Source organism: Argopecten irradians, chromosome 7 (genome assembly GCF_041381155.1).
Source record: "Argopecten irradians isolate NY chromosome 7, Ai_NY, whole genome shotgun sequence".
In the NCBI taxonomy this organism is placed as follows: domain Eukaryota; kingdom Metazoa; phylum Mollusca; class Bivalvia; order Pectinida; family Pectinidae; genus Argopecten; species Argopecten irradians.
In genome coordinates this window covers 5943241-5958782 of record NC_091140.1, presented here as the reverse complement: position 1 = coordinate 5958782, position 15542 = coordinate 5943241, and the positions used below count along the sequence as shown (strand labels likewise).

The following is a 15542-nucleotide window of genomic DNA, read 5'->3' as shown; positions in this document are numbered from 1 at the left end:
GAGAGGATCGTAAAATATTCTCACCGCAAAATATAACAAACAATACAATATTACTAGTAATGCCCCTCCTCTATTTCATGGTAGGGGGAAGGGAAGTATAAAACAGAGACAAAAACGTTTTCCAGAAACATATTTTACTTCATCCCATTACATTGCACTTCAGACAAATAGACAATTCACAAAATGAGCAGGTACAATTTATGCTATGAAGCTATAGAAACAACAGTTATAATTATAGCGCACAATTAACCACACCTACAGGTTTATAGGCCCATGATCCACATCCTGAAGATTTGTTATATCTAACAGTGGAATATGTGCTGTATACCCTTTCCTGTTGTACATGCAGTGAGCACACAAAGAAATCCTAATTCAGTGTTTTACTCTCAGTATCAAACAGACACCAAACTTAAATCCTTTATAGCATCCTCTCTGACCTCAAACCGTAACCATGGAAGCAGACACGTACACCACACATTATATCACATTCTTACACATTGACTGAACTGATCATAAAATATACATCTTTATCACAATTTACTACATAGAGAAGTAAGTGCTTCTGAATCAGTAGAAGTCAATATATCACAAAGTTTTGCATCACAACACATATTGCAGAAGGTGCACACATAGCAGTTTTTATAGCTCTCCATATCAACATCTCACAATAAAGTCTTAACATAGAGGCACACATTTTACTATACCCATCATGGCTATCAATTTATACTGTTTTGCCAGTTGTTACCTGACAGTTAAAATGGCCAAATGACATATACATTAAGACTTATGTACCTTGTATTTCTCATAATTGTTTTCATAATTTACAGAGATGAATGAGACATTTTTGACCTGCAAAAATATCAATTGTTACCTTATCAATGACACATGTATACACCCACCCCATCATAAGGATCCTCAACTTCGCTAGCCAAGGGTAGTAGGAAGAGAATCGGACCCTTGGCTAGCGAAGTTGAAGGATCCTATATACAATAGTAGGTAGAATGGTACACTTTGTACCTAGTAATACATATGACAATCATAATCTAATACATCAATGGCACAAATGAAAATGTTTTTATACTAGGCTAAAACTAAAATCTATTACAGACTAAAAACCTTGGAGGTCTTGGGTTACTCACAATATTGCACATTTCAGTTCTTACATAGTTTTCTTCGCTTAATAGACTACAATATAATGTATACTAAATGTCGAGAACTGCACCAGTATACTATTACTTTTAGTACTAAATACAGTTATGAAGAAGTAAAAACTATACTGTATATAGTTGGTAATATTCACTGGGGTTTTAATTTAGCTAAATTTGTGATTTCTAAAATTCAGAAAATTTTACTCTGTCAAAATTTATCGACTATATACATGTAGTATCTATGTATGTTTAAAAGTCGCACCATCTATTTTATGCATTTGTATCTACCTGGTTCTGTAGTCACCACTCATTAAATATTGTGCTTGGATCAAATCAACAGTGAAACCATTGTTACATATTATATTAGCATTAAAATATCACATAATTCAGAATAAATAGTAAAGGTGACTTGATAATAAAAGCTCTACACAATAAATAACACTGTGTGGCACATCAGGTAAAATCACAATAAAACTAGAGGATTTCTTGAGGACTACACAAGGTTTGAGCAAGGCGATACCAGTACATCACGGTTCAGATGTGCTATCAGAGATCTAGACTTGCATTCACAAACACTGCCAGAATATATTAACATCAATTACGCAATACTATTATACACACTCATGCTTTACAGTAATGTAACCCAGTAAAACTTGTTGTTTACACACAGGGACTTTGCACATCATAATACCCAGTTGAAGTATTATAATTGCATGAGTACATTTGTATGTACCACACTCTATTGGCAGTTAAAATAATGTCAAGTCCCTCTGTTTATTGAGACAGCTATAATAATGATAGCACTATCACAGTAGACAATCTATCCTTACGACTGAATATTTAATTGTATTATGTTGAGACTTTATTTCACTCCACTATTTCTACTTTAGTAATGCTAGTGGCTGTTTCTACTAAATGTCCTTTACAATACACATATGTACATTTATATTAAATTGCATTGTCCTTGTTGTATTGACAATGAAGTTCAAATTTGTTACATAAAGTTCACAGCTAGGAGGGGGTTGTGTGACTAAATGTTCACACTCCCGTATTTGATCTGTAAATCACTTTTAAACCAGTTCTTTTCCACAACTTAAGGCCACTTGCCCATTGGCATGGATTTTCTCTGGGTAAATCTTACCGTAGTTCCTTCAACATTAATAAGACCCCTCAGGCCTTAAAATAAAGAAATTGGACAGGTGTTGCTTTTATATTGCTGCATTTATGTAGTGACCATTTTAACTGACCACCTGCTTGCCTAAATTACTTCACAGTAAATAATGATTCTTAAGCTTTAGTAACAAGTTAAAGTGTGACTGGAACCACACAGCCTAACATCTCTACATTTAAATACACAAATTTAAAGCTGTTGTATTGCAGAAGCCTACTGGACAAGGATAGAAAGTACAGAGTCTAACAATACAGTCTGACAGTTGTCATGGACCTAGGAATGTATCACAGTAAAATCATGATCAATATCAGTAAAGAGACATTAAATAGTCCTTGGCTTCTTATTGTACACTCTGACCAATGAACATTGACCGATATATATCTAAAAGACCAATAAAATATAAAGAATACTCAGATAATATTGTATCTTTTCATATTACAGAGTTACCTCCCTTGCAGGTAGGTATCTATTGTGTCATAATTGTTTTTGTGAGTGATGTATCTCCAATTACATATTACTGGTTTTACATTACACTGTAAACACACAACGTCGTAATCAATACCTACCTGTAAGAGCAGATAACTCTGTTATATGTAAATACAGAATGCCATGCTACACAAAATATTGACCAATATTGTAATATCTAAACAGTCAATACTCTCAAGAATATCAGATAATACACAAAATTAGGACTGATATACAAAAATATTATATACAATGGTCTGTATAGAGAAACCTGTGGTTGGTCTGCTTATGACTGTTTCTGTCCACATCACATATATAAATCAACATGAGGACATTTAATCTGGGAATGGTGGAGCTTTAAACGATGTTGATAATGTTGGCACGTAAACTTTAAAAGAGGTAAGTTAATTAGCACTACCTGGATAGTATACATTCAACCTGTCTGTATAAGACACCAAAGGAATACAGCTAACATGTCCTTTATAGACAGGTATCCTTTATAATGAGGGCAAATGGGTTTGATGAGCTAGTCTGTCCTTTAGGGTCACACTATTGTCTCATACAAACTAACTGTACTGTCTCCAAGGAAAGTCACTCTGTTTTCTTACAGGGATACAATTTTGTCTCATAAGAAGTAAAAGGATTGGGGTTTTTTCCCAGAAAATAAATGTCTCTTGTGAGAAGTCATCATATTGTCTTACGAGAATTCAAAATAATGTCTTTTCTTGTAAAAAGTCACCATACTGAATCATGAGAAGTCACCAAAAATTATTGTCTTAGATATCACCAAAATATTATTTAGTGGGAAATCAGAATATTGTCTATTAATAATAATTCACTACTTTTCTCTATGAAAGTCACCATCTTGTCTCACAGCGATGTTCCCCAAGTTGTCTCATGGAGAGAGAGTCACCATATTCATAGTGTCTCAAGGAGACAGTCACCATATTGTCTCGTAGAAAGTCTCTATATTGACTCACAGTCACCATATTGACTCATAGAGTGAGAGTCATCATATTGAATCATAGATAGTCATAATATTGAGTCAAAGAGAGTCACCATATTGTCTCGTAAAAAGTCTCCATATTGACTCACAGTCACCATATTGACTCATAGAGAGTCATCATATTGAATCATAGAGAGTCATCATATTGTCTCATAGAGAGAGTCACCATATTGTATCATGGGGGAAAAAAACCACCGTAGTGTCTAATGAAGAGTCAACGTGTTGTCCCCAAGAAAGAAACATCATAATGTCTCGTGAAAAGTCAAAATATTTTAGAAGAAAATGTCAGAATGTTACAGAAATAGCATAGTGCTGTCATGAATGTCATCAAACATGGAATCAATCTTAATTTCATTTCTTAAGTATTTCAAAGATTTAACAACATAGTCATGATTGTCAAAGATTGTTTGAATTGATAGTCTTTCTTCTCCTTCTCCATCTAATTATATTTGATGTTATAGCAACATCTAATTATTTAATCATTTTTGGAATAATGGTTGATGGAATATTCCACAGACCATTACTGACCTACACTCTAGATTTGATCATAAATGTTGAGTACTGATGTATACGTGGATAATTAAAAACACCCTACATATTAATTAAGAACACCAAAACCCTCATAGTAAAATATTACCAGAGTTTTAGTGTTAATATATACATACATGTACCATATAAAAAGCATATAATGAAATATGAATTCAATTGTATAACAATCTACTGGTAATATTCAGAATGTACATGCCTATATATTTATAATAAGAGTCGTGTATACAACAATAATGTAACAGGATGTTGGTACATTTGTGGAGACTAAAACAGTATTTATTAGTATGATACGTCAGGTAAAAGTAATTACATAATCACAGGATTAAGGCCTACACAATGTACATCATTTCTACATTGAATTTATCAATCATTATTACAGAAAGTGCGGTTAAAAGGTTAATGATATATTATCAAGGCAAAGGAATTTATCATAAATGTGCATGGGCACAATGACAAGAATAGATGAAACTAGAGAGGAATGTAAAGAGGAAAAGGAATGGAACACCAGGAGACAAGGTTGGGCTAGAAAACTATCCATGAGAGAGGAAAAGCTGGGACACTAGCAAACAAGTAAGAGCTGGAAGACCTAGAAAGAAGAATGGGCTGGAAAGAGCTGCTGTATCAGGTAAGAAGAAATGATTGAAACATTAGAAAATTTAATAAAAAAAAGATAGCTTTAACATCAAGAAAAGGGTTTGAATATCAAAAAGGAAAAAAGTGTCAGAACACAGAAAAAAGAACTGGAACACCAACAAATGAGAAAGGGTCTTTAGGAACACCTAGAAAATCAGAACCTATGGGAGGTATAAGGGCAGGGTTTGGATTTATTGTGTTTTTAACATATTATAACGTCTAGGATCATTTAAGGATGTGAAAGGTTAAGTAGGTGAAGAAAGTAGGAGTACTCAAAGGAAAATCATCCACCTATACAGATAGCAAAATGATTGGGTGTTCTAATAAAGTTTAAATTGAGGTGTAAATAAATAATAATAATAAAAATAAAGTTTGAATAAAATAATTATAGAAGTGATTTAAGTTAAAAATCCCTTGTATGTGTACAACCATTTATTTCCCTGATCTTTCTCACATTGGATACCAATAAATAGTTAACACCCCTAAAAATAAATATCTCTGTAGCATATAAGTCATAGCAACATTGAGGACATCAAATACCCCTCTTAGTAAAAATCAAAATGTGAATGTATGTAACTTTTTTGTATGTCATACAGGTATATTCTGAATCCACAAAACTTTGAAGAACAATCTAACAATGCTCATTACCAGTCAAAATTTTTGACAAAAAATTCATTAAACCATACAGTGCTGAAAATAAACTGCCAGGACACACTTCCACCCAAGGATAAAATAGTTATTTGCATGAAAGGAAACCTAACCACTTATAATATATACTATGCTAATATTTACTAGGTACCGTACATTTCTGTCTTAAAATATTTGCCCCATGACGGAAGCTGTGTCCTGTGGATATTATAACCATATCTGTAAAACCTAGCTGGCAACAGATGCTCTACAAAAAAGTTATATGTTCTGTATGGCTAAATTTTCTGACCAGTATGTATGTGACAACAACAGATGTATGTACCCGTACATATATAGAGAATCATTGGTCGGTAAGTGAGTATTAGCTGTGCTCTGTCCGACGGTCCACACCTGTAATGTACTGTAACCAACAAAACACCTATCCATAAAAATGTATGGCTACTTTGTCATCATAATGATTAAAATGAAGAAATGTCAGGAATAGCATGATTCAGAAATCTATTGGGGTCTCCAAGATTTTTCAAAACTACTATGTATAGTTATCACAAAAATAAACTAGACATTCAGACTGCCTTTGAATACAACAGTTGAGGTTAAAGTAACTAATAAATAAATATATATAGTAAGTCTAGATAATTTTATCTTTAGCAGAGGATAGATCAATACTATCCTCTGTGATATCAAACACAGGAGGTTGTCCCAATAGTGTCTTGTCTCCATTATCCTCTTCCTCATCTTCATTGTCATCTATCTCAAGATAGTCGTCAGAGACCTCAGTACATGTCAAAATAGCACTGTCTGTAGCGAAGTCATCATCGTCAGATTCTACTGAAAACATAACTGTCTTATCAGAACTCTTGTAATGAGCTCCGAATTCTGTGCCCTTGATTGTGATAGCCGGAGTATGTTCAGTGCCCATACAAATGTCTGTTTCTGGGTACTCCGATGAACTTCCATATGACCTCTTCTGATCAAAACCAGGCTGACCACCACTTATTCTCTGTATCGCCTCAGTCAATGAAGCCTCCTTTTCCGACTCTGACGAGGTTGAGTCTATTTTCTGGCTGTCGGTAACAACCAGCTCGTCAGTGATTGGTTCCATCGTGGCCTTAATTTTCTGTCTGTCCTCACATTCCTGATCTAGACAGTACTGCAGACCGGCACAGTAGTGCAGCATCATCATCATTAGGGCCTCCACTTTCTCGTCAGACTTAGCTATCTGTTTCTGTACGCTGTCTTTCTGGGCCGGGTCCACCACCTCTTGTTCTAATCTCAGCAACTCTGTCTTATTCTCTGATTCTTTGTCAATCTCCTTCTGTAGCTTCATTACCTAAATAATGGGAAAAGCAAAATTTCCATTTTTTATTAAATTGATAAAAGCAGAAAGGCAATCATTTATGAAAATCTCTTGACTAAAAATTAGATTGGAGTTGTTCAGTATATAAACCCAGGTATATAAAATTAAAACTTGTCAAAAATTATGGCTGCTTTTGAGTGAATATGGCAGATTGGCTCAATTGTACTGATTCACGAACCACACGATACCTGATAAAGTTTATGCAGGACTATCGTTTCTACTGGTGATGAAATGACGTCAAAAGACAATATTCCTCGCTCACGTCATTTCAGTGGGAAGATTACAAAGAGTTACGTTCCATCACCACTGGAGATACTAGTCCTGCTCAAACGTTATTGGGCACCACGTTTTATGTGAATTAGTCCCATTGTCTGGCAGAATATAGCGATAGTTATCCTGAAATATCTTCTGGGTTTAATGTGCAGCACTGAACATTTAGAGCACAATATACAGTGACATAAAGGGACGTAACTCTTCGCCTAATAGATCAGAGCCAGGTACAAAAATTTCCTTTTTGAGTGTTAAACTTCATGCCATTTGGATCTGAGTGTAAAAATCAAACAGTAATGGTGTGAATCTCTGCACTGTTGACTAAAATAGTCAGTGTTCCATCTGATTAAAATCATATGTTCATGGCTTTATTCAATAAGTACTACAAAACTGAGATTACTGTTAAGCCTTGAACTGGTGATTATAATCAGATTGGATCCTGATTATGCTCTAACTATACCAGGATTCTTGAACACATGGCTTGAAAGTGACAATTGTCATGTAAGGATGTGAAAATTCTTGTTTTTCTATGTAAAATGCTGATCGTAAAGAGGCATTTGTTCTGCTTAAATATCATACATAGAATATTCTATTGTTACAATTTATCATTGTACACTACAACCTGTTCCAATGTGACGTGAGAACATAGCTAGGACTACAGAGAACTAGTAATAAATAAAAGTTTACCAGAAACTACAAATCATATTAATCATTTTAGAATGCAGGAAATAAGTAAAAACCACACCCACACTATCTATCTAATGCTAAGGAGTGTGCTTGTGAGCATGCAGCAAAAACCAGTGTAAACAAAGCTACCAAACTCCAGTACAACCTGAAGTAATATTTCCTGGTGTGGTGTAATACATGTTATATATCGTGTTCCATACCACAAAATGTCTCCCACTGATCAACAGACACTACACACAGCTGAAGTAAACTGTAATAAAAAAGATTTCGACTGAAAAAGATATTCATTGTTTCTATGGTAACAGACTTAGAAATTACCATGTTGTCAAGTTTTTCTTTCCTTTCCTCCAATGACAGTTCAGCAAATAGTTCCTTTCCCATTTCCTTGGCAGCCATAACAACCATTTCGTCTAGATTATTTTGACCCTTCACCTTTTTCATTTTAGCCATACGTTGATGAAGTTCAGCGGCCATTTCACCGTCAGATTCATCCGAGCTATCAAATAATTCCTTTTCCTGCCACATAAAAAAAGTACTACAAATTACAAAGTGTATCTGTAGCATAACTACTTGTTGAAACCAAATTTGTGAGAAGACCTACTTTATGATCTTGGTTGTTTTTCACACAGTTTGAAGACGACATTATAACTTTAATTAACCCCTCTTATGTAACCTATAGAACACCCCTTCCTCATCAAACTGTTGGTTTCGACCTTGAATTCTTCATGTGAAAAATATTTACACAAAATTTACATAAAAAACCTATTTGTTTTGAATGACTTTAAACTACTGTTAGCTTGTTGATATTAATGAATAATCGTTTCACACATCTTACTACTTTTTGGTTTGTGACATTTTTACAGAAACTGATTATAAATAAGTATAGACTAAAAATGTCTAAATGTATTGCTGCAAGATTTCCTGATAACAAACTGTTACAGTAATATACACATGCATGTCTGTAGGAATAGTCTGGGTGAGTAATAAAACATGTGATTAATTGTGACGGAAACTTCTGAGAGATGAATTAGGATGGATAGTGTAGGAATGAATTTAATTGAGCAATAACATGTAATATGTGCAGCATCAATGGAAGTGTGCCTTGTGCATACTTATTTAAGGTATTACTGAAGAAATTGGACAGAAAATATTATGATACATCATAGACTTGATACATGTGATACATTAACTTAGCGACATAGGCCAAATGACCCAACCACATGTCGGCTGTAACAAAACCTTCACTTGGGTTTAGGGTAAAATCATATTCTCACAACAACAAAATATGTAACTTTTTATAAAAAAAATACAAAATACTACAATTTGTTTGAAATTAAAATTTGTGAAAAGCAAATCATGACCTACATAAGGTTTGTGTCATCATTCAACTTAAATAACAGACAGAAGGTAACACCACAGCATGCTCATTCATTCAAAGACCTCTGAAAACAAAATAACCAATACTGGTTTATGTTAATGTAAAACCTAAAACATGGTATTGAGTATTTATAATTGTTTTCATCAAACAGTTGAACCTTTTCACCTTTAATATTTCATTGCTTTGATTTTGATATAGCTTTACTAGTCTAGTAATACAGTTATTTTCAATCAATGATGTTACTGTAAAAGCAACTTCTGAGCAACATCTAGAATTCTATAAAACAAACCCCACCCCCTCGACTCTTGTATAGATAATCTACTTAAAGCCAAACCTCGTTAACTTCACAGGACAATGTTAACACGTTTTGACACACAAATCCCCCAGAATATAATTTTCATGTAAATGTATGAACTGGATTGCTAAAAGTCTGAAGGTGTATCTCCCATGAAAATAATACCACCACGAAAGGTTTTACATGCAAATTAAGCATTCACTCACTCACAAAAATACCCAAATTTACAGTATCCAAGTATTGTAAATTGTTTTGCATTCAAGGGAAAGTTTGCGTGAAAATTTAAGTCTGAAACAAAGAATACATTTTTTAAGTTGAAGTTATGACATAAGAATGCATCTATAAAACACATGCAGAACCTAGATACACAAGACCGTGTGTGTACCTTGAATGTGATGTCGGAGTTAGAAAGACTGGCGGTGAGAGACCGTATAGCGGTACTGGAGCGAGTGTGAGGGAGGGATGGTGAACAGTCGAGAGAGCTCTGTTTCTCCCCCTCAGCCCCTCCATCCTTGTCTGGGGCGGGGGCAGAGTTCCGACGCCGCATGAACAGAGGACTTGTCTGCGGGGACAGGTTAGGGGAGGATTGAGGAACAACAAGTCGCTCGGGGGAGGGACTTTTCAGCGTGGCAGCAACTGGAAAATAATAGATGTTATTTACCACAGCATCACAATGATTAGGTGCTGTGTCAGTTTTCACAGTAGTACAAGATGGTTCAGGTTCTAAACAAAATAAACATCTTACAACATGTGTACAACTTTTTATCTTTAAGATGAAATACAGATTCATGTTTATAACTTTCTATGAAATTCATTGAAATTTACTCAATAATGATTATATGAAAGCCAGCATAGATACCCGGTATATCTTTAAGTACAAAATGATGCATTACCACATGTGCCATAAACCACTTAAAGGCCCACTACCATTCCGGAACAAAACATAATAGTTTCTTTAAAAAACATTTATAACATCAGAAAATATATATCAATGGCCTAACATGAGGTTGCAACACTAAACATATGCAAGATATCCAGCATAATATATGAACACAGTGGAGAGTCATTTCGCTCTTTTGTTGTCTTGCGCAGTGATAGCCAACTACCGCAGGGTACTTAGGACGGCGGTGGGTAGCATAAGACGACCCGTGTTATGAAAATTAACATTTTATATATTTTAATCATATTGTTCAGAAGGTGATGATAAATGTATTATTAACGGTAAGTTAATAACTTTTGCGACTCTACAAAATTTTCGATCTCGTTTCACATCCCATTTTAAGAACGAAAAGCCGTTTCGGAAAGGTAGTGGGCCTTTAATATGTACACATAGATTTTGTAACTTTGAACAATTCTAAAAAAATCAGTAAAATGGACAGGTAAGAAAGGATTTACACTTAATAGCTGTTGATCTTTATCTCAGCAACAAACTTTGTTTTAATCCACAATCAAATTAAAGTGAGAAGAAAACAAGAATATATGACAGCTATGAGGAGAATTCAGAACCTGATATATCTGTATAAGAATTACCCTGTTTCCTCTCCAGACTGCTGTCCTTACGGAATTTACTTAACAACCCTCCCGACTTTTGCGTAGCTCCTTCCTTGGCCTTCCTCCGCTCAGCCTCTGCCCGGGTAATAGGGGCTTTCCACGACTGTGTAGGAAAACCTCGTACCTTTGGTCCTTGTCTAGGAGTAAAGTAGTTTATATCAAAAGTAGACCTGGATACTGGAATAGTGACTTAACGTAACTAATATTTGAGCTAAATAAATGCAGCATTATATGACAAACTTTGATTTTAAGATTTCAGTACGTAACCATTTATCTATAGAGTGCATTCTTGTTGTCAGAAAAAAGATATAAAACAAAATTAAAAACATTACACTACTACAATAATAACTGGTTCAATTGGAAGTTGAATGCATTAATTTTTATTTGACTGTACTGCTTACAGTTAAAGCCGCATGATCCGTATCTTTCAGGGTCCGTAAAACAAACAATGACAAGATATGGTGTAATAGCCCTAAAAAGTTATGAACTTTCCCCAAATTACAAGTCTAGAAAGTTAAGAGGTCCAAAGATATAAATACACTGTATACAAAATTTTATTTTAGACTTATGCGCGGTCCGACAGAAAGTCAAAAGTGAACGCCCCCAAAACTTAGAAATGCTACTTTGCGCATGTCCGGAAATAAAAGTTGTTTACCGCAATGGAGCGAGCTTTGCAGTGAAAGCTCGCCGGCTTAGAATCAACTGCTGATTCGAAGTGAATAAGGAAATTATTTAAACTAAGAAATGTTGTGAATTGCTGAGAATATTATATGGAAACGAATTCGAGCTATGACAACAACTATGATTTATGAATGATCTACCAAAACCACATAAACTGACTTCTCTTCGTCTCTATAAGGTGAGTGGGGCCCCGAAGGGGTAACAGTTATATTCTATAAGTGTTTGGTCGCTTTTTGGAATTGGTACCATAGTAAAATAAAGATTAGAAATCAGGAAAAGTGTTGATAAATTGGGGAACATATTACAGATTTAATCTTGGATTACAACAGAAGCATTAATAGAGTCGTATTATACGCGTTTCCTTAAAAGATGATCGCATTCTTCAGTGTTATACATGTACAATATATATGTAGCTACTGTTGCAGGTTAACAGCGTCAGGAGTGTGATATCTTTTCTGATATCTATTTGTGTATTTATGTATATCAGTGATATATATCCTTTTACTTAGACTGGCCACCAGACCCTAAGTTGCTGATAAGACTTTCTCAGCAGAGTTCTTTACTAAAGACTTTCTCAGCAGAGTTCTTTACTAGATTATCTCCCCCTAGTTTAAAACTTAGGAATCAGGCATGTAGTAGAGACAAAAAGAATCAAGCAAATTTTTAGTGATTTGTTTAATATTCTAGAGACTGGTAGCCAGTCTACCTTTTACTGTATGCTATGGATATTACTGTATTAAAGAAGCCACTTTCAAACTTACAAATGTACTTCATCAGTGCTCGCTTGTGTAAGATTGTATTTTTTAGACTTACAGTCACTTAGTCACGTACTCGTTATCCTATCTGCTGGTCTTAATTATATAAAATTCACACCAATACATCATAAGTGGTGTAAGTAAAGAATAGTAATTGACTTTTAATATATGTATTATATATTATGTCCAATGCATTTAGGCTTCAAAATTCTGGCACCAATTAGTACCATTATTCTTCACATGAAAATGCCTAGACCCCTGTAATTCAAGAAATGACTAACTTGTTAGTATCTAAGCTTAGTGAGGTTTGATTTTGATAAACGTGTTCAAAAGATGTGTAATTGTTATAAATTTGTGTTTGACAGAAAACAATTGGAACTAGTTTGTTTTACATGTATGCTTACACTGAAAGATTATGTACATGCATGTATACAGTATTTATCTATGTACATAACTGACATTTACTCCATGTTTTCTTTATAGAATGTATGGGACCTTCAACCGGATGACAGAAGTGCAAGATGTGATGGCAGCTCGCCCAAAAATAAAAGGGAAAAACAACTACATGTATCTCTGAGATCAAAACTGACAGTACAAAATAAAGTCTGTTTGTAATGTACCCATTATGAACCAGAGAGAAATTATTTTCAAGAAGGAAGGACAGAACAAACCTAGCATAGTTCTTTACTATTATCACCAGGATATTTTCAAATTAATTTCTTCTTCACACAAATGAAAAAAGGAATAATAATGATTATTGCATGTTTACATACCTAGTAGGGACAAGGATGTAATTCCAATTTATGAACAGTAAACCAATTAAAATAATAAATGTCATTTGTCTTAGTTGTCTCATTATGTAGTGTTCATTTTAGAAATGTTCAAATACAGAAAATAAATAGCAAACAAGACTGGAGCTAGATCAAAGGTTATTTGGGTCAAAAGTCAGTGTCAAATCTCAAGATTTTGGCTCTATAGATATACATATATCCCTATGTGTAATAAAAAAAATCTTGTTGTTGTGTAATACACAGATTGCACATATATATAAGAATATCCATATATCTGTAGAGACAATAGCCTGTGATGCATGTTGTTAAATTGCATTATTCATTATAGACTATTTTAAGTTGCAAAGTTTTGATTGAATTAGAAAGGAATAGACTGACAATAACTTCTAATTAGTCCAGGTCAATCAAGGTCTACATGTATAAGCTCTTAGCAACTTCACTTAGTGTTTGGAGCAAGATCACACTAAAGGAATTAGGATTGCTTGAATATATAAAAAATAAACTAACAATATACAACTAATAAAGTTAGATTTTCCACCAGGTTAGACTATATACATACTAAAAAATGAATTTTACTGCAATTACTCTGATGACATGAGAATCACACGCTATGGTCAGCTTATTTACTACTGGATACTATTTTGAACTCCAGTCATTTGACCGACTATTCACTTTAAAATTCAATGCACAATATGTGTACATGTACACTATACAATGTACATTGTATATCTCAGAATGTGCTATTTGTGCATGAATATGATTGTATAAGAAACACATAGGTCTTTCATTATACATGTTTCTGATTCATTTGATTCAGAGGCAAATTCACGGCTGGACATCATATTATATGGTAGCTATATGGTTCATTGGCAAGCTATCATATACATGTACATGTACATCACAAATTTAACCAAGGGAGCTGTATTCATTATCTACATTATCAGAAAATATATACAGTACATAATTGCATGTTAGACATTCAGAACTTTTAACACACATTAAACCGCCTTATTGCAACCTCAACCCCATTCTTTCTTTTATTTTTTTTTTAATTTTCTGTAATCCCTGAAATCATATAACCAAATGTTTATAGTCTCACCAGAAATTTATCATCATGTTTTTAACGAACATGGAGCTTTTCCAACATAAATATCAGAAATATACATACAATAACATGCATGTATTAAGTTTTATACTCGTTTATGGCGGTACATGGTGATTTTTTAACTAATAGATATGTATGTATACATGTACATGTATACACATATGACATTGAACAAAAATGCATATTATGTCAAGTTTGCTCTCCGTGCTTATTTTACTTGATTTATTATTTTATTTTATTTGGACCTTTATAAAACAAGTTATATGGTTATCCAAGGCAAGTCAAATATCGTCCGAGATATTTATTTTAAAAAATATCACCAGAGATTTACATGTAGATAACCATTTTCGTCTCTATAAAGTACGATGTGTCTTGTCTATTTCATCATTTATCAATTCCATTATTTATTTATCTGGTATATGTTTGTACAATTTATTATCTTGTCTAGTACGATGTATGGTGTCGCAACACGTATTTTATACGAAGTTTAAATACCGTTCCCACAAAAATCCCTCCGATGGCCCCCGGAAATTAGGCAAAGCATAGTCAACCGATCGCCGTGTTGTAAACACTCAAAATGACCGAATGTAAGTATTGTTCACACGACGATAATGTATATATATTGTTCTGGGGGACTCTTTAACTTCATCACACAACAAAACATTCACTTGTTCATGAAAAGTAATAAGTTCTTCCGTAGAAGTTCCTGCTAACATGAACGACACACTTTTGACTGGGCACGCCATTTCGTTTGGTCTGGAAAGTCACGTGATCGTCTACGATTGAAAATGCATATTCAAACACTCTCAATATCGAATTTTCAATCATTAATTTCTTTTGAACTCGGGACTTTTTGGGTGTGTAATTAGGGGAAAGTTGATAACTTTTTATAATATATGTACCCTAATTTTCTTTTGTTGATTTACGGACCCTGAAAGATACGGATTATGCGGCTTTAAAGACTGCTAAAGATTAACTTTCGAAAATTTCAATTATTTCGGTAAAGTAGCAATTTAAACACCTTTACCAAGGCTTGACCTTGACCTTCATAT

The 15542-nt window shown here is 34.0% G+C and overlaps 1 protein-coding gene across 1 annotated transcript in view; it reads right to left on the bottom strand.

Annotated features, from left to right (window-relative positions):
* Window positions 1-117: 117 nt before the first annotated feature.
* The window catches only part of LOC138327359 (PDZ domain-containing protein 8-like), a 39114-nt gene continuing 23689 nt past the window's right edge, over window positions 118-15542 (bottom strand). Inside the window, exons 19-22 of the mRNA XM_069273401.1 lie at window positions 11138-11295; window positions 9993-10243; window positions 8253-8450; window positions 118-6950 (exon numbers count right to left, since the gene is read on the bottom strand). Of these exons, the coding sequence (XP_069129502.1) occupies window positions 6249-6950; window positions 8253-8450; window positions 9993-10243; window positions 11138-11295 (1309 nt within the window). The 3' untranslated portion in view covers window positions 118-6248. The remainder of the gene's footprint in view (window positions 6951-8252; window positions 8451-9992; window positions 10244-11137; window positions 11296-15542) is intronic.